The sequence below is a fragment of the Semicossyphus pulcher genome, unplaced genomic scaffold (genome assembly GCF_022749685.1).
Source record: "Semicossyphus pulcher isolate SPU_LCO1_2020_fin unplaced genomic scaffold, fSemPul1.0.p SCAF_1, whole genome shotgun sequence".
Lineage (NCBI taxonomy): Eukaryota > Metazoa > Chordata > Actinopteri > Labriformes > Labridae > Semicossyphus > Semicossyphus pulcher.
In genome coordinates, this window is record NW_027211603.1 from 7,658,071 (window position 1) to 7,681,220 (window position 23,150).

The window sequence follows — 23,150 nt, forward strand, 5'->3', positions numbered from 1 at the left end:
CTCTGTTGACAAATAAGAAACATACCAAACAATCACTACAGTCATTGAAGTTTCCATGTCTGTGAACATCTGCTTCAGACCAACACAAGAAGCTGTTCTGCTGTTAAACACGGGCGCTACGGCGGCTCCACCCACCGATCTCTACTGCGTAATTCTGGCTCCAAATGACGTCACCAGCACAAGTTGCCAACACCCGCCTCAGGGGCTGTTTTGGATTCAATTTTGTTCAATGAAAGTACATGTAGATGCGCCGTCCATCTTTATATACAGTCAATGGCTCTAAACAACAAGCTAACACGCCTACATGTCCGTTTGTATAGGCCGAAGTCTCGCTTCATCCTGCCAACTGTGTCTGTCTATCTGCCCCGCCCTCTGCTTACGTTAGTGAACAGGTGCTGATTTACACATCCAGCAACATTTCTAGTCATGTCTCTGTCAAGTTTTCACCTCCTTTATACTCTGTTTGGTCAATACTACCTCCTGAAGGAAATATCCAGCTCTTTAGCTGCGACATGCTTCTCTTTACCCTCCAGATAATCTCTTACTGTGTCTGCCTGCTGTTTGGTGCTGAGCAGAAATGACACATTCAGAGCATTACGGAAATTAAAACAGTTAAGTTACAGGACAGACGGTTAAACAGTGAGATCGCAGCTTGTCATAAAGCTAAGTAAACCCGAGCAGTAATTCTTGGATTAATCAGTAGGAGAGCCATCTAAACTGTTGTTGTGAGTTAATCCTCTGGGCTTATAAAGTGTTTTAATGGTTGTTTCTGGCATTTAACTTCCCTTTATCAGTACTAAGTAAGGCTGTACAGGACGGTCAATCAGATTTGGTCGTTATGGAAACTGGACTAGTCATCCTCTTTGTTCTTCAATAAAGTCGACATGAGTCTGATGTTTTACTTGTGACTTACTTTCCTACTTTTATGATTTTGTAGTTATAACATTCTGTACACACGTCCTGTCAACCTTCAACTCCAACCGACAGATGAATCTGTGTGCATTTGGTATGTGTGTGTGTGTGTGTGTGTGTGTGTGTGTTTGCACTGTGACCTCTCGGTCATCAGCACACACCCAGGTCAGGTTAGTAAAGCTCGCCATGTTGGAGCAAAGTCAGAACAGGTGGTCTGTCAGCAACACGCCCATATGTAGGCCACATGTCAAGCATTAGCTCGCCAGCGCTAGGCTAACTGAGCCGAACTGAGGGGACACACTGCAGGCAGGTGAGGGGAGGGCCTTAGCACATCAATACGGTAAAGCTAAAGCCACGTGGTCGCACCAGAAAGGAGGTCAATCCAATTAGTCAGATCTGAGACACACTAACATCAGAACTGACCAATCCGGTGCCGCTCCTAAAGCCGGGCAGCCGCAGTGTTTGACCTCAGCACACTTCGACATAGAGCTAAGTAAGGTATAAGAAAATGACCTTACTGAAGTAAAGACGCCCTGTGGGGATTTCTTGTAAACAAACAGTCATGTTTACATCCCTGTGTGCGAAAAAAACACACTGAATTCATTTCCTTCCTCATAAAACGGATTCATATTTTAAAGCCTCTCGTCGTCTTCTTCTGCCCCTTCAAACTGTGGTCAACTGTGGTACATTTAAGAAGCAGCACATGGCTTTTTTTGTTTGTTCATTTTATGACCTTGATTATTGACAAAGCACAACAAACAGAAAACGATAAATCTCCCGGGGTAATAAAGAGACTGCACCAGGTCAAAGTCGTGTATCAGCCAGAAGTTCCAGATCCAGACCAAAAAACAGCTATAAATGTCCTTAAGTGCAAGCTTCCTGCTTGTGAAACATTGCTCCCATTCATCCTAACTATGTCACCTCGTCACCTTCAGTCAATGACATAGATGTAATGCTCACAGGGAGATGCTCTGAGAAGCAGAAAAAGGGTTCGAGGTACTTTTACTGACATTATGTGGTGTTATTGTGATAAGCAGGTAATGTATCTGACCTCTGACCGTATAGGCGGTAATGCACCATGACGTTGTTTGCCAAACGCCATAAAACACCACAAGAAGAAGAAGAAGATGTGGGGAAAGGTATACTGTATAACAACATGCCAAAAATAAACTCTCGGCCAAAGCCGACGCTAACAGAGAGTAACATAAACATCAGAGCAAAATTAACGCACACTCGATAAAAAGAGTCCGTCAGCGATCACTGATGTCTCCATAGTAGTTTGCAGTAAACAAGTCCAGGCATGTCTCCCTCACTGCTGTGTTGTGTTCAGGAGCGCTCAGAAACGTGAGTGATCAGACACGTTTTTACACATTTTTTAAAGATCAATCTCAGGATTTATTCATGGATATTGGGTCATTCAAATGAGAATCGATTCGAATCGGATAAAATCGATTTTTTAAACCCAGCCCTAATGTGGACATAATGTTTTAGTGACACTGCCTTAAAGCAACTTTTATTTTGTTTGTGGGTCCTGAGGCGAGACCAGTTGAGATCCACTGATCTAGCTGATGGTCTGATTTGTTTTTGTAGGTCATGTAGAGACATCAATACTAAATAAAGACTGTTTTATAATCAGTTAAAAACTTCTCACAGTACGTTCAACGTGTACTCTACTGGGTGTCAAACCCGTCGTAGAAGAACCTACATCTCTCCCCCTTTCCTTTTTATTTGAATTATGTGAACACAAAGTAAATTCAACCAAGAGCTTGAGAAAGTCAGGATAAACAGAGTAATATAGAATAAGTACACAACATCAAAGGTAAACGTCACTATATGTAACTCAAACTCCTGTCATGGTCTTTGAAAGAAGCAGAGATTTGTGGAAGACGGAGCTGTTCAAAGCTTTTAAATACACAGGAGCCATATCTCCGCACTCGTTAATGCACCACACCCATCTTCAGAGCCATTTTTCCGGATAGTTAATGAGTCATTGAAACTTTACAATGATTTATTCTGAGCGATGACACCGATCTTCTTACTGGGACAGGCCTGTGGGCAAAGAAAAACCAGTGCTAGTTACGGGCCGAGAGGAGGAAGAGAGGAGCAGGGGGACAGAGAGTAAGGGAGATGATAATAGCGCTCCATAATTGTTCCTCATTTCCTGCAGAGATAACTTATCAGGGGGACAAAAGTCAAATCTTATCTTTGCTCAAACGCTCGTGTCTGTGTCCTGTATGAGCCTGAAGAGATGACCAGCCGGCACCAACAAGATAAACTAACGGAAAACACACAGAGCAGCACGTGGCAGCCGGGTTGATCTCTCCATGTTTCCATGAGCGACCCGATGTCCCTCATGCTTCCTGCTGCCGTCCAGATGTGTGAGCGCTTCACACGCGGTTTTATTACACCACATCTGGACAATATGGGGGGAAAAAGATGACCACAAACCACACAGACACCAGAAGAGACGTCACCTGCGAGGATTTATGTAACTCCAGTGAGGAGTGGAGGCTGTGTTTTCAGCTTTTATGTAACAGACTTTATTGATACTCAAAATCATGAGGATGGAAATTCAGCAGGGGGACAGGTGGTCTCTGACTGTTTATATAACTACTTTCAGGGCTTTAGAAGGAAAATAATCATGTTTGAGTAATTAAAAACCTCATTTATCCTTCAGATTTTCTTCCTGAGTTTGAAATCGTTTGAATTCGAGGAGGCAAAGTGAAGAAGTTTCTGCGAAACGGCATCAAAAGACGACTTCTGAGGTCTCCCTCTCTTCTCTGCTGTTTCCGCTCCTGCGGGAGGACAGCCGAGGGGAGGGAGGGCGACACGACGGAGCACCAACAAAGAGCTTTTTAAAACAAGTCCTGAACATCCGCTCGTTCACAAAATCACAGCAGAGTTTCAAAGGAAGGATGAGCGGGGAAAGAGCAACATCTGGCCAGCTGCAGAAGGGAGGCGAGAGAGCGTGTGTGTGAGCGTGTGTGTCTGACGTCTACGAGGAACAGGAGGCACGAAACAGAGATCTCTATTCTTTTCAAGGAATTTCTTTCCTGAACTAAAACGCCTGTCAGGCTGCAGCCACTGATTATTTTCATTATCAATTTATCTGCCACGTATTGCATGAATTATTCGTCTCATAAAATGTCAAGAAAGGGTGACTAATCCTGATCACCATGTCCCAAGGCCAAAATTTCAATGTCTTCTTTTGTCCGACCATCAGTAGAAAACACAAAAATACTCACTTTTCTCCAAGATAACAAATAAAAACAGCAAATAATTCACATTCGAGAAGCTGGTTGGAAAATTTTAGCTTACAACGACATCATTAAAATTGACTTCTTGCTTCAGCTCTGTGTGACAAACCAGTGACACCTTAAATTAAAGGCATTAACAACACAGGTGCACTATCTGGTTTAAAGGGTACCCCTGTGGTCCACCGGGACTGGATTTGACTTCTGCGTCATCCAGAATAAAGCCTTTCTGTCCGCCTCGTCTCTGTGTGACTCTCTGCTGCAGGTGTAGTCAGGGCAGTGGGGCAGCTGGTCGAGTCTGACAGCAAGTGCTGACTGGTGCGTGTGTGTGTGTGTGTGATGCTGACGAGGCACCTGCAGACTCTGCCATACTCCGGCATAAATAAAGAGCCTGTGCGGAAACACACACAGGCACATTGTCGGGCTGCTGCAGATCTCTGCGGATGATGACTGACTGGTCGTCTCTAAAACTGTGATGAGACCAGACGAAGAAACACATCCTGGAAGGAGTTTAACTTTGCTGGCATAAAAATCTGCTGATAAAATATATATCCTAACAGATGTTCGGCTGCAACAACGATTACTGTCAGCATAGATTTATAGCTCGGTGTATGAAACGTCAAAGTAAACAAACAACTTCCCAGAACCACATCTTCAGAGTCTTACTTTGAAAAGTCAGAAACCAAGAGATGTCTGGTTTGAAGCAAGGAGACTTTCTTATGCTCCATATACATTTTGAGAATGTCTAAAATTCCATGCACAAGTAACTTCTGTCACCACTTTACCTGCAGAGTACAAAATATCCAACTGAAGAGTGGGGGAAAGTTTGACTAGCAACCTGACAATCTCGACTTCTGCTTTACCTGCTACACAAAACTTCACAACTGGCAGTGAAGTCATACACACTCTGACCCCCTTTAAGAGGGTTGTAGCTCGACCGAATCTCTCTGCGACCTCTGACCTCCAGCTGTTGCAGACCCGAGTGAGAAGCTGTATCAACACTGCCTCCGCCCGACAGTCGACAAGGCGGGAACAGACTGTGCTCCTCTCTCTCTCAGCCGGTGGTACCAGTCTGTCAGGAGCATAAGAGCTGGCAGCAGCGTGGAGACATAAACACACAGGGACGAGTGGCAGCCGGAGATGTTGGCGTTCTTGTAACGAAGCCTGGCCTTCTAGCTGTGGGTTATCTTATGTTCAGTTTGACAAGATAAAACAAGCTCAAGTAGGATATTATCACCATCTCATAAACAGTATGACAGTGGCCGTATCAGTAATGGGAATTTATGTAGATTCTGTAATAAAACTGCCTTCATTTAGTTAGTGTTAACAAAAACAAGCTTATTCCTCAATGCTTCATCCATTACAGAAGATATCTACTTTAATAGGATTAGTCTCATTGGCCATTCATCTGTAGATTGTTTCTGATTAGTTGTTTGATCTATAAAATAGTTAGAATTGTTGCCAAAGCCCAAGATGAGGTCCTCACATGTCTTGTTTTGTTCACAATCCAAAGGTTTACTGTCGTGGAAGAGCGAAGAAATCAGATTATATGTACATGTACAAGCCTTAATAAAATGCTCAAACCAAGAATGGAAATCAGTGGATCTTCCTCCATCCAGCCTGTGTTCCCTCAGTTAAGGGTCGTGGCAGCCTATGAAGAGCTGACATACAGGATGGCAAAGCGGTTAGACCTGTGCTTTGCTAAACGGGGAAAATATATCGATCTTATTACAGGGCCATAAAGTGTTTTGAACCTACCAAGGTGTCGTCATGGAAACAGGAGACAACTTAGCCTAACACTTTACTGCAGTTTATTCATCTTTATTTTATTGTATCTGTTTTATACCCCCTTTTTTTTAAAAATATTATTCATTTGTTTATTTTTGTTAGATGTTTCCCGTCTTTCACTGCTAGTGAATGTCTTGCTTTGGTCTTATGTGATGTTTTTCTATCATTGTGTTGTGATGAAAATATGTGACAAATAATAAAACTTTGTTAATAAAAAAAAAACACTCAAACCAATTAAGCCAGGATCAAAATAGTTAATTAATACAGTTCTTTACATGTGATACATTAACTTTTGCAGCTCTATACTTTTCATTTCTGTAACCATAAGACTGATCGGAAGCTGCTTTGATCATCCATCATAATCAATGTTTAATATTTCATCATTTCAGGCTCTTAAATGTTTGAAATGCTCTTAAATTTGCTTCATTTTTGTTTAAAATGTTGGTTGGAAAATAACAGAAACGTTTTAACATTGGGCTGTTGGACATTTTTCAGGGCACATTTCTCAGCTCTTGATATTTTACAGACTAAGCAAACAATCGATAAATCCAGGAAATCACTTCAAAGATTCATCAATAATGAAAACGATGGTTAGGTGCAGCCCTGAAGACGTGTGTGACATTTTAATGTTGATATCTCACGTGTGTTTGCAGCTCCGTCCTCCCACTGCTTCTTTTATAGAAGAGAAACATTTCATATGCAAATGTGAGCAAACAGCTTTAGAAACGTGTCACGCTGACTCATCATGTTCCTCTGTGGATACATCTGTTTATTTATACTCACAGATTGATGTATATGTACAGAGCTTATGGTGGATCGGCAATGGCCTTATGTTGGTTTTAGAGACACAACCAGCAAACATTTTCAGTTTTATCATGTTTCTATATTTTCAACAAGCTGGAAAAAATATCGAATTATTTAAATAAACTGCTGAAAAACTTAACTTTATATTACTGAAAAATCCCTTTGACTTAGAAAAAGACTCATTCATATGGTATGATGTGTTTCTATGCGTCTGACTAATCACAGTTATGAGGGTCATAAACAGCAGAGGAAGGCGTGATCAGCTAGATAAAGATGAAGTATGGCTCCTTGAGCGTCACAGGAAATAATCTAATCTTTATTATTTTACACTCTCACGTTATCAAAGGATCAATTAACACTGACGTCATCTTTGTTTCTTAATTATTTTATACACTGATATACAATCAGAGGCTGCTGAATCATTGAGCGCAGGCCAATGAGCTCACTGTTCTGCTGAAGAAATTCAAACACAAATGTTGACATGTTTTGACACATTTCTCCCACAACCAAGAAGCTGTTTAACAGCTCGACAAAGAGGGACTTAAAGGTGGAGAAGCTCTTAGAAAACAGATTAAAGCCAAATCAGCCGGTACAAGAAAGAGCTGGAAGAAGAATTGAGAGGTACTGCCCCAAGCAAAGGAGTTCAAGTACCTCGGGGTCTTGTTCACGAGTGAGGGTAAAATGGATTGTGAGATTGACAGACGTGTTGGTGCAGCGTCAGCAGTATTGCGGGCACTGTACGGGACCGTCATGGTGAAGAAGAAGCTGACCAGTAAGGCGAAGCTCTCAATTTACCAGTCGATCTATGTTCCAGCCCTCACCTGTGGTCATGAGCTTTGGGTAGTGACTGAAGTAGACCGCGAAAACAAGTGGCTGAAATAAGTTTCCTCTGCAGTGTGGCTGGGCTAAGCCTAATACCCCTTTCCCGTTGACATGGGTTTTTCAGACCTGGGAAGACTTGCTAATAAATGCTGATTGTCTCTTTTCCCATTGCCAGTGAAGTATACTCCTGTCGGTCTCTTTTCTGCTGCGTCACCGTCTGAAGTCACAAACACGATGCTCGATTGCTGCTTGGACGGAGACGGGCCGAATTTAGAGCTGAGATGACAAGGAGTCGTAGAAGTTACCAACGGAGCATGGCATCGCGCCGGAAAGGGGGCGGAGACACGGGTTTGGGGTCCCCATCAATGCCGATCGGAGCCGAGGCGATAATTACCCGCGTCTACAGTAGAGTAATTTGACCCGGGTTGGAAAAACTTGGTATTACTGGGTGTTATTGCGTTTTTGACCAGTGGGAAAGGGGCTTTAGAGACAGGGTAAGGAGCTCAGATATCCGGAGGGAGTAGAGTTGCTACTCCTTAGCGTTGAGAGGAGCCAGTTGAGGTGGTTCAGGCATCTGATAATGATGCCTCCCTGGCACCTTCTGTTGGAGGTTTTCTGGAGACGTCAAACTGGGAGGAGACCCCGCCCGCTCACTAGAGGGATTATATATCCAACCTGGCCTGGGAACGCCTCGGGATCCCCCAGGAGGAGCTGGGAAATGTTACTACGGAGAGGGACACCTGGGCTGCCACCACGACCCGGCCCCGGATAAGTGGAGGAAAATGGATGGATGAAAGAAAGGTGGGGAATGTTATCTTAATCTTTGTTTAAATACAAAAGGTTTCATCTACTGATAAAAGTGCCATAGTGGAGGCCAATTTGTCTTTTAATTCCTAACATAAACTACAAGGAAAACACTTCATGTTTCCATGAAGACTCGTGACAGTCATGAGAGATTGTATTGAATTAAACGGACGTGATTCCAGGACGTCAGCTCTCTGATATCACACAAGCAAAAGGGGGAAGATAATAAACAGACATGATGAAACGGATCATCAGAGTTAAATTAAGAACTCTTAGAACATGACTCGTGACAGAACAGCCCTCTGTGGATCATCCGGGACGACCCAAAGCAAACAACTCTGAACATATGGCTTGTGATTACATAATCCTCATTCCACGGAGAGGAGGGGAGCTGCTGTGACACTAACGCAACGCTATTCTTCATGTGTAACGCCGACCTCAAGTTACAACACAAACAACTCTGTGGTAAAAAAGCTTGTGGAACTTGCTACTGTGTGTCTAGACTCCATTATATTCAAGACCTTACAGCGCGGGGCAGATACACAGGCAGGTGAGGCCTGCACTTTGCATCGTACTCAGGTTAGTAATGCACACGCTTTACCCTGCTTTCACCTCGATAAAACACACAGCTCTGTAACGTTACACTCAGCAGAAAGGACTCCATCATCCCCCCGTCTCTTTTTTCCATCCCAGCCCGAAGAAAACAAAACTTTGAACTTTGAGGACACGGTAAATCTCGCTTGACCCCGCCCACTTGAGGGGGGGCGATCCCGTAATGCACACTAATCCTGCTCAGTATTAGTTATGGGCTCTGGGAGGTGGTATTAAATGTAAGAGTGTGTATGCCTTCTTTGTGTGTGCACTGAGGGAGCAACGGCGGAGAAGCTGAGAGGTGAAACTGCCGACCTGGGTTGACTCACGCTGAGTGTTTAGGTTGGCTAGGGAGACGGAGAAGCACGACAGGAGCAAGGAGGCCTGCAGGGACCTTACATGCACACAATATGCAGCAAACTATAAGGCGATAGTGAGTATGATCAGCAGCAGTGCCGTGCAGCTCAGATGCATTGAAGTGACCCTGAAACGCCCCACTAACACACACCATTAGGCGTGCTCCTGCACTGTTGCCCTGTGACACCCCTCCCTGGTCTCAGAGAGGCCTCCTGATGCTGCTGGGTCAGAGTTACACTCCCCCTCCTCACCCAGGGGGAGAGCACTCAACAGCTGAGCGCATATTAAGCTGTCACTTCACCCACACGTGAAAACAAATGAGCGTACTTCCTGTGAGCGCTCTTTGTTTACATCAGTGTCAACAACAACAACTAGCCACAACCAGCTCCTTCTTACACCATAACGTCTTATGTCTCTGTGTTGGTTCAAAACATGATGTGAAGAAAAATCCTGATGTGTTCGGAAACAATGCAGGAAGTCTTGCTTCTTATTGAGTGGTGCAGACGACCACTGAAATAAAACATGGCACTCAGGTGAAATAATTTTTCTCTTCAATTATAAAGGGCAAATTTCAAAACAACTTATTTACTCTACTCTCTAAAAAGATACACAATAAATATGTTTGCTGTAGTTAAAAGCGTAGAGCCAAAAGACTGTGTGACAGTAAGCAAATATATCATCTTCTATGTTTATTACTGGGGGGCTGCACGGTGGTGCAGTGGTTAGCGCGGTCACCTCGCGGCTAGAAGGTTCCTGGTTTGAATCTGTGTGGAGTTTGCATGTTCTCCACACGGTTCCCTCCGGGTACTTCCTCCCACAGTCCGAAGACATGCTCGTTATGTTGAGTGTGAGCGTGAAAGGTTGTCTGTGTCTATGTGTCAGCCCGGTGATTGACTGGCGATCAGTCCAGGGTGTACATCTCCCTCTTGCGGCTCCAGCCCCTCCGTGCCCCCTGAGCAGGATAAGCGATAGATAATGGATGGATGGATGTTAATTATTGAGGTGGTAGTGGTTTGGGCTGATGTACCGAAAGGTGTGTTCTAATATTCTGTCTCTCTCGTGTATGTAAATTCAGGTAGACAAAATATTAGTTACACCTTGAAATAAAAGGTCGAGTCAGCAGCACTAAAGAGCTAAATAAAGGGATGTTAATTAACACCTGGCTGCAGTATCAGTAAAGGCAGAATCTTGCATTGGATGACTTTACATTGTACAAGTGTACCAGGTCAGACAGCTGACTTAATAACAACGTGAAGGAAAAGTAGAGAGTGAGAAGTTCTCTTTTTGTTCACCATCATCATGCTTACTCAGGAGATTCATTCCCAGACTGCTTTCAATCATTCTTAAATGTCGGGTCGCCACCTGAAAACTTAAACTCTCGACAGGATGACACCTGGATTCAGAGCCTGGGTGGTAGTTAGACTGGAGGATGAATGCCTCATACATGAAAAGCACGAATAACAGGATCCATCCTCAAACTATCCAGGATCAATGTCTCATCTATCAATCTTTAAACCAACAGTTGTTCTGTCTTTGTCGATCCTAAAGAGCTATAAATAAAGAGAGAAACTATTATGTAAGCAAACTCAGCCCACAAAGACAAGACACACAGCTTTCTGCACTAACCTATCATTAGTGATGAGCGCTGCTGAACAAATGGAGATCAAGCAGAAAAACACGCAGCAAATGGGCTGTAATAATAATCCTGCTGCAATAACAGCTCTGCTCCTCAGCTGTCTGTCAGCCGTGTGTACAGAAGAGTCTGTTTGTTCATGCTGCAGGTTGCTTTAAAACATCGAATCAAGCAGTACATCAGAAGATTTACAGTGAGTGGAAACTTCCTGCATACCGCGGTCGATGTTGGCATGGAAAAAATGTAAGACAACCTCAATGGTGAATTCCAGTGTGCAGGTATGTCATCACAGGAATGTGTTGCTTAATGTCAATTTCAATCATATCTGGCACAAGAAGGCAAACAGCGTCAGGAATGACTGACAGCAGATAAGCGCTAAACCAACATCAGGTGAGGTATTTGTTGTATGTCATGTATGCTTGAATGCCTGGTTCCTCGAGGTCAATTAAAGTCTGCAGATGTTAAAGTTTGCATAAGTTCAGTCAGCCTGTTCGCCATCAAAGTCTAAGTCTGAAGTTGAAGCCTGTCATGTCTCTAATAGCCTTAAATCTGTAGTAATAACCATGTTGGACCAGAGCGCAGTGCCCTGCTGTGTTTATCTAACCAGCACAACACGCTTTATGTTTTCATCTCTTCAGGCTGACTTTATTAATTGGAGCTCTCGAGCGACGGGGTGTGTCAGGATCCTAACACGCAGCCGCTGCAGCTGTTGGCTGCTTTCCAAAAGGACCAAAACCTCTTGTAAGTGATATCCTCTATCAAGAGTTAAAAAAAACCCCTCTCTCTATACGCTTCAGGCCTCGGGGTGAGTTCGCCCTGCGACTGACAGTCAGCAGAAAACTGCGTGTCTGCTTTGCTTTGCTCTAAAAGTGTTGACTCGAGGGTTGTGGCTCAACGCTGTCCTGGTGGACGCGTCTCTGATAAAACAGCAGCTGGAAACTCATGAAACACAAACCAGATCAAACAGAGAACATACATCAAATAAGTCCAAGCACCACAAACATCCGTAAACGCATGTGATGAGTTCAACTTGGCAAACACACAAAGGCAAATAGGAAATAATGCAGCCTCTATACTTGGTCTCTAAAGAAGGTAAATGGACTGATTGTGGAGGCTACAGTACAAGATGCCAACCAGCAACTCATCCAACACACCGATGGTAAAGCCTTCAAGAGAAATTCAGGGCTCGGTGTCTCTCCGAAGGATACTTTGATGTGTGCACCACAGGATGTTGAACCTCAGATCCATTGATTAACAGAGGATTCCCTTGTACACTAATAATTGGGGCTGTGAAGACCTCCCAGTGAAGACACAAAAGATCATTCATTGAGCATCCCACTCCTACAACCAGGGAACGAAACAAGCACCTACCAGCTGCATCATACAGGGTACATGTTGGCTGTGGGAGATACCAGATACTACCGACTCAGTGTTTTCACTTCTAAGCAGCAGACAAAGACGGTTAAAATGTAACTATTTAGGGCGCCGCTTTAGCTCAGTTGGTTGAGCAGGCACCCAGTATACAGAGGCTACAGTCCTCGTCGCACTGGTCGCAGGCTCGACTCCCGGTGCATGTCATCCCTCACTCTCTACTCCCCACATTTCCTGTCTCTCTTCAGCTGTCCTATCCTTGAAGGCAAAAGCCAAAAAAATAACATTAAAAAATAATACTAATTGAGGCTGTACCTCTGAGCAACAGCCACAATGATCTTCAGGTCTTCACTGATACCTACAACCAGGGAGTGACATTAGCACCTACCACCTGCCCAGTGCAGGGTGAATGTTGGCTGAGGCAGATTCTGATATTACTAAATAATATTTTTTAAGTATTTCTTTAGTTAAGAGTAGGAGTGGTCCTTAAAGTTGTATTAGCAGGTAATACTGGCAGACAAAGACAAAAGATGAGTGTCCAGTGGAAAAGCTCAGTTACCTGTCACGGTGGCAGGTGAGGGAAAAACTTTATTTAAAACACTGTCTACAACACAATCAGGCTCTTTTACTCTTTAACTCCACGCATTCTCCTTCCTTTGTCGAAACCTTGCTCCTACATTACCCACAATGCTACAGCTGAGAGTTGGGTCGGAGACTTGTTATGGTGCTAAGAGCGAATGTAACCTGGAGCAGACATAAGGAGCGATCTATAAAAAAGGTAGCTCCCTACAGGGTAAGTTTTTTAACATATTCATTAGAACGTCCCACCACCTGGAAACAGACCTTGATGTGTAAATTAGAGCTCCTCCTTAAACCCACTGAGGCACAGCTTTCAAAGCAGCCACCTGTGTCAGAGTTCAAGGTCAAATACAGACGTCTTTATATTAACCGGAGAAAACATTAACTCCAGGAGAGCTCAGTGCCACTGTGAAGAAGCAGATGACTAAACATAAAGAAACAGAATATCTTAACGCTCTGATTCCACCTGTGCTGCTTGTCCTGAATGAAGAGCTATGAGGAAATGAAGATTAAGTGCTCCTATGAGGTAATGACTGGCTGCCGTTCCTCCCCACCTCTCCTCCCTGCAGTAGCACCGCAGCTTCATACTTGGCATCAATCACCGGCGGGCAGATACGCAATCTAACTGTGCAAACAATTAAAGGCCGCTCCTCCGCGCTCAGAACTACTCACTCGTGTTGCTGCGTGGAGGATTAACCCAGTACGCTTACACATTAACCCCGGAGACACGCCGATGAATGGCATTCCTGAGAGCTGTGTTTGCTAACGCGAGGCTAATAAAACGCAGTGTGGAGCTACTTGTTGCAAAAGGTGTCGTCTTGCTGGTTACCTTTGAACTTGAAGTCCAAGCCGCCATTTTTAACTTGACATTGATGCTGAAAACACAGACTTTCTACTTCACTGCATGGGGAGACACTGATAGAAATTAAGGATGTTGTTGACTGAGATAAACAATTTAAACTCTGAATTTGCTCTACAGGGCAGAGACCTTACTGGTGAATGGTAAATGGACTGTAGTTATAGAGCACTCAAAGCTCTTTACCCTACATGTCACATTCAACCTTTCACACACATTTGACTGATGACAAAGGCCTTAGTGCCAATCTCCAATCAGCCAACCATTTCCACACATTCATACCTGACGGCTGTGTCTTCAGGAGCAACTGAGGGTTCAGTGTCTTGCCCAATGACACTTCTGCACGTAGGCTGCAGCAGCCAGGGATCAAACCGCACAACCTTCCACTTGACCCGGCCCTTACTGCTTTTCCACACACGTTCTCCTTTTTCGGAAAATGAATTATATATTTTTATACCCTTAAAACAAGTTTCAGAACGATTTAAAAAACAACAATCGATTCACGTTTTTCAGTTCAAAACCTTCTACATTATTTATTTAAACATTATTTTGGGTTGTCTGGATGAGAATTGTCCCCAGATAATAAATATCAATACTGTGTTGGGTAAAATACTTTTACATTTAGAGCTCAATCAAGAATTCATCTGAATCTAACTTGTTCAGGGTCGCGGGGGGCTGGACCCTATCCCAGCTGTCATTGGGTGATAGGCGGGGTACACCCTGGACTGATCGCCTGTCAATCACAGGGCTGACACACAGAGATACACAATCTTTCGCACTCACACCCCCACCTATGGCCAATTTTAGAGTCACCAATGAACCTAACGAGCATGTCTTTGGACTGTGGGAGGAAGCCGGAGACCCCGGAGAGAACCCACGCATGCACGAGGAGAACATTCAAACTCCACACAGAAAGGCCCACTTTGCCCAAACCGGGGTTTGAACCAGTGACCTTTTAGCTGTGAGGCAACAGCACTACAAAGATAAATTCTTTTGGGAAATGAGTTGCTTCATACTATAATAAAGTAGCACAACACAATGTGGTCTCATGAAAGGTGAGATGATAGAAAACTTTAGATCCGCTTTACCTGTTTAAACCTGTTAATATATAGGTACTGTTTTTGGAATTACTCAATTCCTGAAGGGATCCTGTGTTTTTTATTTTGTCTGTTATGTCTTCAAATTAACTCCTGCTTTGTTTTGTTTGTTGTTGAATCGTTTTGCTTCCTCATTCTCGTGAGGTTTGTGAGGATTGTGACGCCACTGTAGTGCTGGTTGTGTAATGTGCATTTTTCTTTCTGAGCCACATAAACAACAAAACAAACAGCAACATAAAACTGACGTCACCTCCAGCAGAGAAGCCATAAACCCAACATATCATAGATTACTTGGCAGGTAGATAACGGACACTTCTGCACAGTTTAAAATTACTCAGGTGAGAAAATAAACTTGCACTGCCCCGTTCTTTTATAGGTGCAGATAGAGTAAACAGCTGGTGGTCAGGTGTTAAGTAAGCTAGAGTAGTTCAACACCAGTATCAGGATCAGCCCTTCTATGCTGCCCTAAAGAAGCAATCGGAATAGACAAGCATGCCAGCAGATGCACCGATCCAAAAAAGATCAGCAGGTTTCAGGTAAATTATTGTGCGACTATAAGAAAAAACAACACTGTGGTGCTGGCAGAGTGTCATGTCAGTCAAAGCCAGAAGAATGTCAGCAATATTTTGCATCTGTTTTTAATTGGACTCGATATCTGCCGGTATCATGAAGGAAAAATAGTCGTTGAAAAATTCTGTACAGTAAGTGATAGAACTTTATAAACCTCAACAACGCTCTTGACAATAAGCCACCAGCGTTTGGCTTCCTGACTGGCAGCATTGTGCTCTCTGTCAAAGGCTGTTATGTAACCTTGAGGAATCCAGTTGATGTAGAAGACAAATGAGAAAACAATGTGCGTTTGTGAACTCGTCAGAGACCCTCGACCGGTGTGCATTAAAGTTTCAGGTCCCTGAAGAAGAGAAAGAATATGAGAGGAATGTCTTGAGTGATATGAAAACAAGCAGTTTCCTTCACAACCTTTTGGCTGGGCCTCTGCATGGCCTCTACCTTGAGACAATCTTTCCACTGTGCGAGAAAAAAATGGCTGGAATCACAAAAACAAGAATCTACAACTGTAACCGCTGATAGCAAGTGTCTGCTCAGCTGCAGGGAGAGATAGAGATCCTCTGTGTGCGACGTAATCCCCACACAGCTGGACTGAAAGTGCAATAAACCTCTGTATGGGGACAGACACGACTCAGGGCGAACCATAGAAACAGTTGAGGCTAAGTCCTGTTGTGTAACTTATGTCAAAAGCTACATTGAAACTCGTTCAAAGCGGGCGCGTTGAGTACGGCAGCAGGAATCAGTTCATTCAGGCAGCGTGTAAAAACTATGAATGCTCGAGGAAAAATTCAACACCAAACATGTTGGTCATATCAGCCCACATATATCTTTGTAACCTGAACATCTACAGATGTTACAGGCCTCCCTTTATGTCGCCAGTTCAACTTAAAAATCACGTGAACTGCCAACATTGTGGGCAAAAGCTGTCGATCTCTTTGGGCAATTCTAAGCAAGACATCTTAGACAGGTTCTCAAGCGATGTCGTCTGGAGAGGATGATTTTCTAAGATCTTTTCATTAAGGTGCACACAACGGTTACCTTTGAAAGAAATCAATTATTACCATGCGTTTGCCACTTAAACACTCCAGAGGAAAGTCCACGGCCTTAAGTCAACTCTAAATCTGGTCACGACTCTACTCCCAGTATTTTACAGAGTCAGGACTTGAGACAAATGTTTATCATCTTGTCCTTGGGACGTCAAGTCTCAGGTCGTCATTTCAATAATTCAGTCTGACTCAAGGACAAGTCTCTCGTCTCAAGTGTAAACAAATGTATCTCCTTTGAAACACAGACAGAAAGCAGGATTTTTCTCACCTCTAGCACGGGTCCCGCCCCCAAGATGATCTGCTCCACTCCGCTGGCGAAGCCCTTCTGGCTGAGAGCGGTCAGATGATGAATGAGAAAGTTTGTGCTTTGCGTTTTCCCAGAGCCGCTTTCCCCTGATATCACAATGCACTGGTTCCTCTCCCTCTGCAGCATGGCGTGGTACGCCACATCTGCGACGGCGTAAATATGAGGCTCCAAATCTCCCAGTGTATGATTATCATACATCTTCACATACTTGGGGTTGTAGATTGGCAGGAACTTGAAGGGGTTGATGACGATGAGGATGCTTCCAACGTAAGTGTAGATCTTTTCCTGGCGGAAGCGCGAGCGCAGGTTGTCCAGCAGCGAGCGCTCGTTGAGCTCCGGCAGGCGGCACAGATCTGCGTGGTCGCCCTGAGAATCAGGCTGTGGCAGCAGTCCTCGTTCCACCATGCGCCTGCGCTCCTCTGTGACCTGCAGCCACATCTGGAGGCTGCCACCATAGTGGATCGATCCGTCCAGGTTCTTCTGCCTCAGGAGGAAGCGGTAATCCTCGCCACCAGATAGCGGCCGATGCTCTAGAGCCACACGGGGCCAGAGCATCATCCTCTGCACGGGACAGTCGCACGGGTTGAGAATCCATTCTTCCCCGCCGAACTCCTTCACCTCGGCCAGAACATAACACCTGGTGCGGTCCAGCTCCAGGCGCTCAATGACGCGTTCGATGGCCTCAGCGGCTGTGGTGGTCTTGCGGGCACTGATCGGGCAGTAGATGGTTCCCTCGGCCAGGGCGCCGGGGTAGATGCGCACGGTGAACTCTGAGTTCTCGAAGCGCTGCCGCCGGCCAAGGGTGCCCACGCCACCAACGCCGCCATCACGGGTACTCATGGCGGAGCAGGAGTTCCCATTAGCAGCGGCCCGGCACTGGCACGTCCTTCACTGGGCTGGAGAGGCCACCGATTCAAGACATTACCACTGTGGAGCAGAACAGGAAGACATACAGATTAATAAGTATCATTAAGATTGGTCTAACGTTCAAAAAAATCACTGATCTCAAGCTAAATAACCAACATCTAACACAGAACAGAGCACACATAAAACAGAATGCCCTGCAAAGCACTAGCAGGAATGATACTGCATATCTATGATCTGAAACAGCAATAAAAGCCGACTTCTACCAACTACTCAATTAATCCAAAACCCAGCCGCAGCGCTCTGCAATCTGGCAGATTACGAAATTCGTCAGATTATGCCAGAAAAACTTCATGTGCTGTTACGTAATCGACTGCGGGGCCAAATTATTCTGCAGCAGCCCGACATGCACACTCATGGAGGATGAGGGATAAGTCATCAGGATCTACAGGATTACCATTAACACACATGCACACTCCCAAGCACACACATAAGCTCCCACCAACACCACGACCAGCAGCTGCCATTCTCCTCACTGAATACACAATCACGCCATTCACAAGTTCCCTCCTTAATACACAGCAGAGAGACTTCATGGGGAGAGGAGAGGCCACGGAGAGAGAGAGGAAGAGCGGGATGACTGAGCTGCTGACAAAGACTCACTGCTGCTCTGTGACTTCTTTACTATCATCGGGATTTGGCACATTTTAGTGGCACAAACGGAGTGAATAAATTAACCTAACCTAAGAGAAACTTTACAATATTCACACAAGCATACAGAAGAAAGGGCTAGGCAATAGGGCAACATGTTTCTATTGGCTAATATCAACAGTTAAATTATTGATAATTGATACATGTTGGACAAAAATGGAGGGAGGTGGGAGTGGTCCGTGCAAACTCTTTGCATCTGCAAAACTGCACAGATAAAGCAAATTAAAGATATTGAACCAAACAGATTTTCATGCATGCGTCTTAAAACTCCACGAGGCACAGCAGGAGAGCTGCTTGACTTTGTGCAGATCTGCCGACCACTGAAGGAAGCCCTAACCGCTTTTAGACGATGAGTTTTCATCTCACGTTTGATGCTTTGATTTCGGATGAGGTACGCATTTTTGAAAAGGTGGCTTCTTCTTCACTTCTCCTTCAGCAGCCAATAAATAGTCTTCTTGAAAAAGCAGATGTATTCGTCCTTTACTCTGACCCTGACAGCATCACGGCCTTGTTCATCACCTGTCAGAAATGCATTCCAGGAGTTAGTATGTGATGTGCTTTTGATTTGGCTTTATGTCGTAAACACTTTGCTTCTGTTGTTGTTTTTTTAAGTAGAGGAAAGGGCTTCAGCATGTCGCCATCAGCAGTGGGAAAATGTAGCTTTTGTGGATGCTCCTTAAGAGGCTATTTCATTCAGAAAACAGTAGGGATGCACCGATACAGATACCAGTATCAGGCGGTATCGGAGCTAAGTACTCGTACTTAAAAATTCAACGAGTACCGCACCCAATACCACCTTATGGATTGACGTTAGCCTCCCGTTAGTTAAGCAGGTAGCCGGAGAAGGAGTAGCTCCGCTTTTTAGAAAAAGGCTTATTCCTCACAGACAGCACTAACATGTGGTTACTATATGTGGTATGTTGTGTTATACTGAAATACACCGGATGTGTTATAGTTTACATGAAAGTAAAATGTGTGGCAGTGTCATGTTTGTTAAGTAAAACAAAGTTTAAACGTCAGCAACAGTTGCATCGCTGCGTTTATTTACTTTGTTACAGTCGGAAAGTGAGGAACGTGATGAAAATTAAACATGCTTTTAAAGTCATTATGAGAACTGTCATGATATTATTAAGTACTCATATCGGTACTCGGTATCAGCAAGTACCCAAGTGTAAGTACCTGAAAAAAAAAGTGGTATCAGTGCATCCCTAGAAAACAGTGACGCTACCAGCACACTGTAGAGGAGTGTAGTCGGACTGTATGAGCAGCAGAGCACAGCAGAAAAAAGTGAAAACAGGAAATGGAACGAGGACGCGTTTATTTGGTTCCAGACTGGATCGCCACAAAGACCTCCAGCAGGGACATGATACAATGCTGCTCCCCTGGTCACTTCCTGTCGCCCCATATCCAACCTCTCATGCCATGTGTCGCCTCAGCAACTTTACTATGACCATGAGCCACACACACAGCACATTTCCCCTCTCCGAATACACACACACACCCATATGAGACACAAAAAACACACATCACCTTTTTCCAATTCGAAAGAAGCAGTCAGTCATTCTGCGCGAGTCTGATTCCACACACAGAACAAATGACAGGTATTAACCCACTGATGAATGTGTGTTTGTTTCCCTGCTTGACTGATTGAACTCTGCGTGTGTCTGTGTGTAAATGTGTGTGTGTGTGTTTTTAGCTCTGTGTTAGGGCCCGGCGCCTGGAACAGATGGTCAGCTCGCTGCTTAAGGGATAGGGAGGGGGGATTTAGGGTTGTGGCAGAGCTGGACAGCACAGGGCCATGCTGACTGCTCCTCTGTTTACCATCACATGAGGACAATCGACCGACAGACAGCTACTCGCGGGAAACACAGGTGAATCTTAAATGTCAAAGTACATCTACACTGCTGTCCTTCTTTTGACATATTTACACACAACTCAATGAGGGTGACATGAGGGGAACTTAAGGTGGAGCAAGTGATAAAAAATAAAAGCAATTTGCTTAATACAAGCTGCTCTTGCACAGCCAACCTGAACACAATACATAACACGTCTAAAGAACTACAGGTAAAAACTGTGAATGGGCTGCTCTCTGTTCTTTGAAAACAGAGAAACAGACCAGTCTGACTGGTTTTAATTCAATCCTTGTCAATAAATATTTGGAGGATCAGTTTTGCGAAGGGTAATATTACAAGGAAGGAATGGTAGAAGAAGCAGCGGGCGCAGTGAGCAGCAAGGAGTGTGAAGACTGTGACGGAAGAGGGGTCGCCATATAGATTGCAATGACGGGAGAGGCATGTCACAGATCCCTAAAAAACTTTCCACTTCTGTTTATATCAATGTTGCTGACAGTGTGTTGCCTTTATATAATAGGTTGAGGGGACAGGGCAAGGAAGATTAAAAAGCTGCTGTTTAGAGATGTATGCTGACAAAAAGGTACAAAGGTCTGTCTGTTGGAAAAAAAACTATCGCTAAATCATTTCACTTACATTCTTCTCTTTGAAGACTTCATAAATATGTTCATTTGCACCTTACTGTGTGCACTAACTCTACTCATCGTGGTTAAATTTGCACTGTACCTTTAAAAGAATCTCTTTGATTTTTTTTTTTTTTTAACTTAAACAAAGGCCAATTGTTTCATGCGTCTTGTAAGCCATTGGATATCTGAATTTCCCTCAGGATCAATAAGGTATCATATCTATCCATCGATCTATCTACATGTGTCTGCATGGTTAAAGCTTCAACGTGTCATCAAGGTAAGTGATACTTTTCACTACATTGTTCCTGTTGTATGAGAAACCACTCGATGCCCGTATCAGGGGGTGTGTAGGCAGCGTCGTGCAGCTGTATCAAAGTCCATCCACTGGGACCATCCCGATGAACTGAGATGTCTTAGGGCCCGATCAGTCAGAACACGTTTTAGCAGCTGGGGGCGGCTTTGTTGTCGTTGTCTTCTATGAGAGGGACGCTTTTTGTGCTCTGCTTGTGCGTTGCAGAGCGCCTCGTGTTATTCCGCTCTGTGCGCCTCGAGTTGAAAAAACTTCAACTCAAAGCAGAAAAGCGCCCGACGTCATTGCCGTTTTTTCTTATTGTCCAATTGGATGAAAGGAGAGGCTGGCCTTCTGTCAGTTTACAATATAATTGTTAGGTTAATGACAGCTATGATTCGGTGGTTGCCTTAACAACAGTAGGAAAAAAAAGGCTTCAACAAAAAAGGCAGTGTGGTGCAAAAGGCGAGGCGCACTGCACTGCCTTTTTTGTTCTGTCTGATCGGGCCTTGAAAGGGATGTGCTAAACACACTGATACTGTCTCACAGATGGAAGCGTTGAGTGGAGGACGGGATGAGTTAAGAGGTGAAGAAGTGAACTGGGAGGTGGAGGAGAAAAAAGGAAAGGAAATCCAAACAGACTACAAGTTATGGAAGTTTACTCTGTATAATTTAAAGAAAAATGCTGTCAAGACTACAAAGTGTTTGTTTAACTTAACCAATAAACATGAAGCTGAAAACTCTGGTGTCAGAGAGTTTAATATGTTTTCAGATAACAGATTAACTTTTCATTCTTCAGCAGCACAACTTTGTGCTCTGGACTGGAAACAAATCAGCCTGTTAAAGGCCAACTGTCACACTGAAAACCACCAAAGAGTGAACATTATCACATTTCTTGCCCTTTCTAAACTCAACAATGTATTCTGTTCTCTCTCTCACACACAAATACAGCACAGATGAACGTCCACTCCCTGCTTCGACTGCATCAGTCACATTGTGCAAAGACTTACTCAGTGTAGCAAACATGGAGCCACCCTGCTTCTACAAGTGTCTTTCTGTGAAAGCAGAGAGAAAAAGTACAACAAAGTGAGCAAAGAGGACATGTTTGAGGCATGATGTCATTCCACCTGAGCGCTGTGCGTGTGTGTCCGCTCGGTAACTTCACAAAGAAGAAGGTCGTAGATGTAGATAAGCTGCAGGTTTTTGCCCTGGAGGAGGTGACAGAGCAGAGCGAGCACAGCTGGAGGAAACCGGCAGCGGCCTCTCCTCCGCTCTGTTCTCCTCAAACAACTGAACCAGGAACAGATCCGGTTACATCAACCTGAATGCTCCGAGATCGGGGAATCTCAGTCGAGTAATCTGACCTGGATCTGTTTGAGGAGACTATTCCCCGAGCAGATCAGGACAGACTCGATGTAAGGTTAGATACGTACAGGCAGTAAAGCTGGAATTCGCACAAAGTAAATTCTGTATATGCAAAACAAACATACATGTGGTCCTGCTTAGAGCCAAGTTAAACTCAAATCAGATGGTATCTGAGTTCAGCAGGGGTAAAGAGTGAAGTTGGAACTAATCTGAACTTCAATCACTGGGTTAAAAAACAACCTTCAGCGTGACAGAAACGCGGAAACAATGGTTTGGAAAGGGCCGCTACGTGTGGGTTCTTACTTCGCTTGTTTTTTAACATGACATGACCCTTTATTCCACTTTGTTTGAGCCCTCTAGACTCTCTTTACATCTTCAATGGTTTGTTCTATTTGGGAATACCAGAATGCGAAATGTAGTGTACATTTATTAAAGTAAAATGCATGTAACAGATGGGGAGATTTTCATCTGGGTGGAGCCCCTTTTCTCAACCAACGACAACTGCACATTTACTGATTCTGTAGCTTTGAAAGTTTGACCTATAGTAGACTCATGTGCCCGAGATGCTTGCAAATACAGATATTGAATATAAGTCGTTGCATTCTTTCTGTGATATGAATCCAGCCTGTTAATTGCCTGTTTGAAGGCTCCCTCTGA

At 44.2% G+C, this 23,150-nt stretch overlaps 1 protein-coding gene across 1 annotated transcript in view; it reads right to left on the reverse strand.

Annotated features, from left to right (window-relative positions):
• The window catches only part of myo9aa (myosin IXAa), a 131,157-nt gene that overhangs the window by 83,036 nt on the left and 24,971 nt on the right, over positions 1–23,150 (reverse strand). Inside the window, exon 2 of the mRNA XM_069667755.1 lies at positions 16,750–17,715. Coding sequence (XP_069523856.1) covers positions 16,750–17,628 — 879 coding nt within the window. The 5' untranslated portion in view covers positions 17,629–17,715. The remainder of the gene's footprint in view (positions 1–16,749; positions 17,716–23,150) is intronic.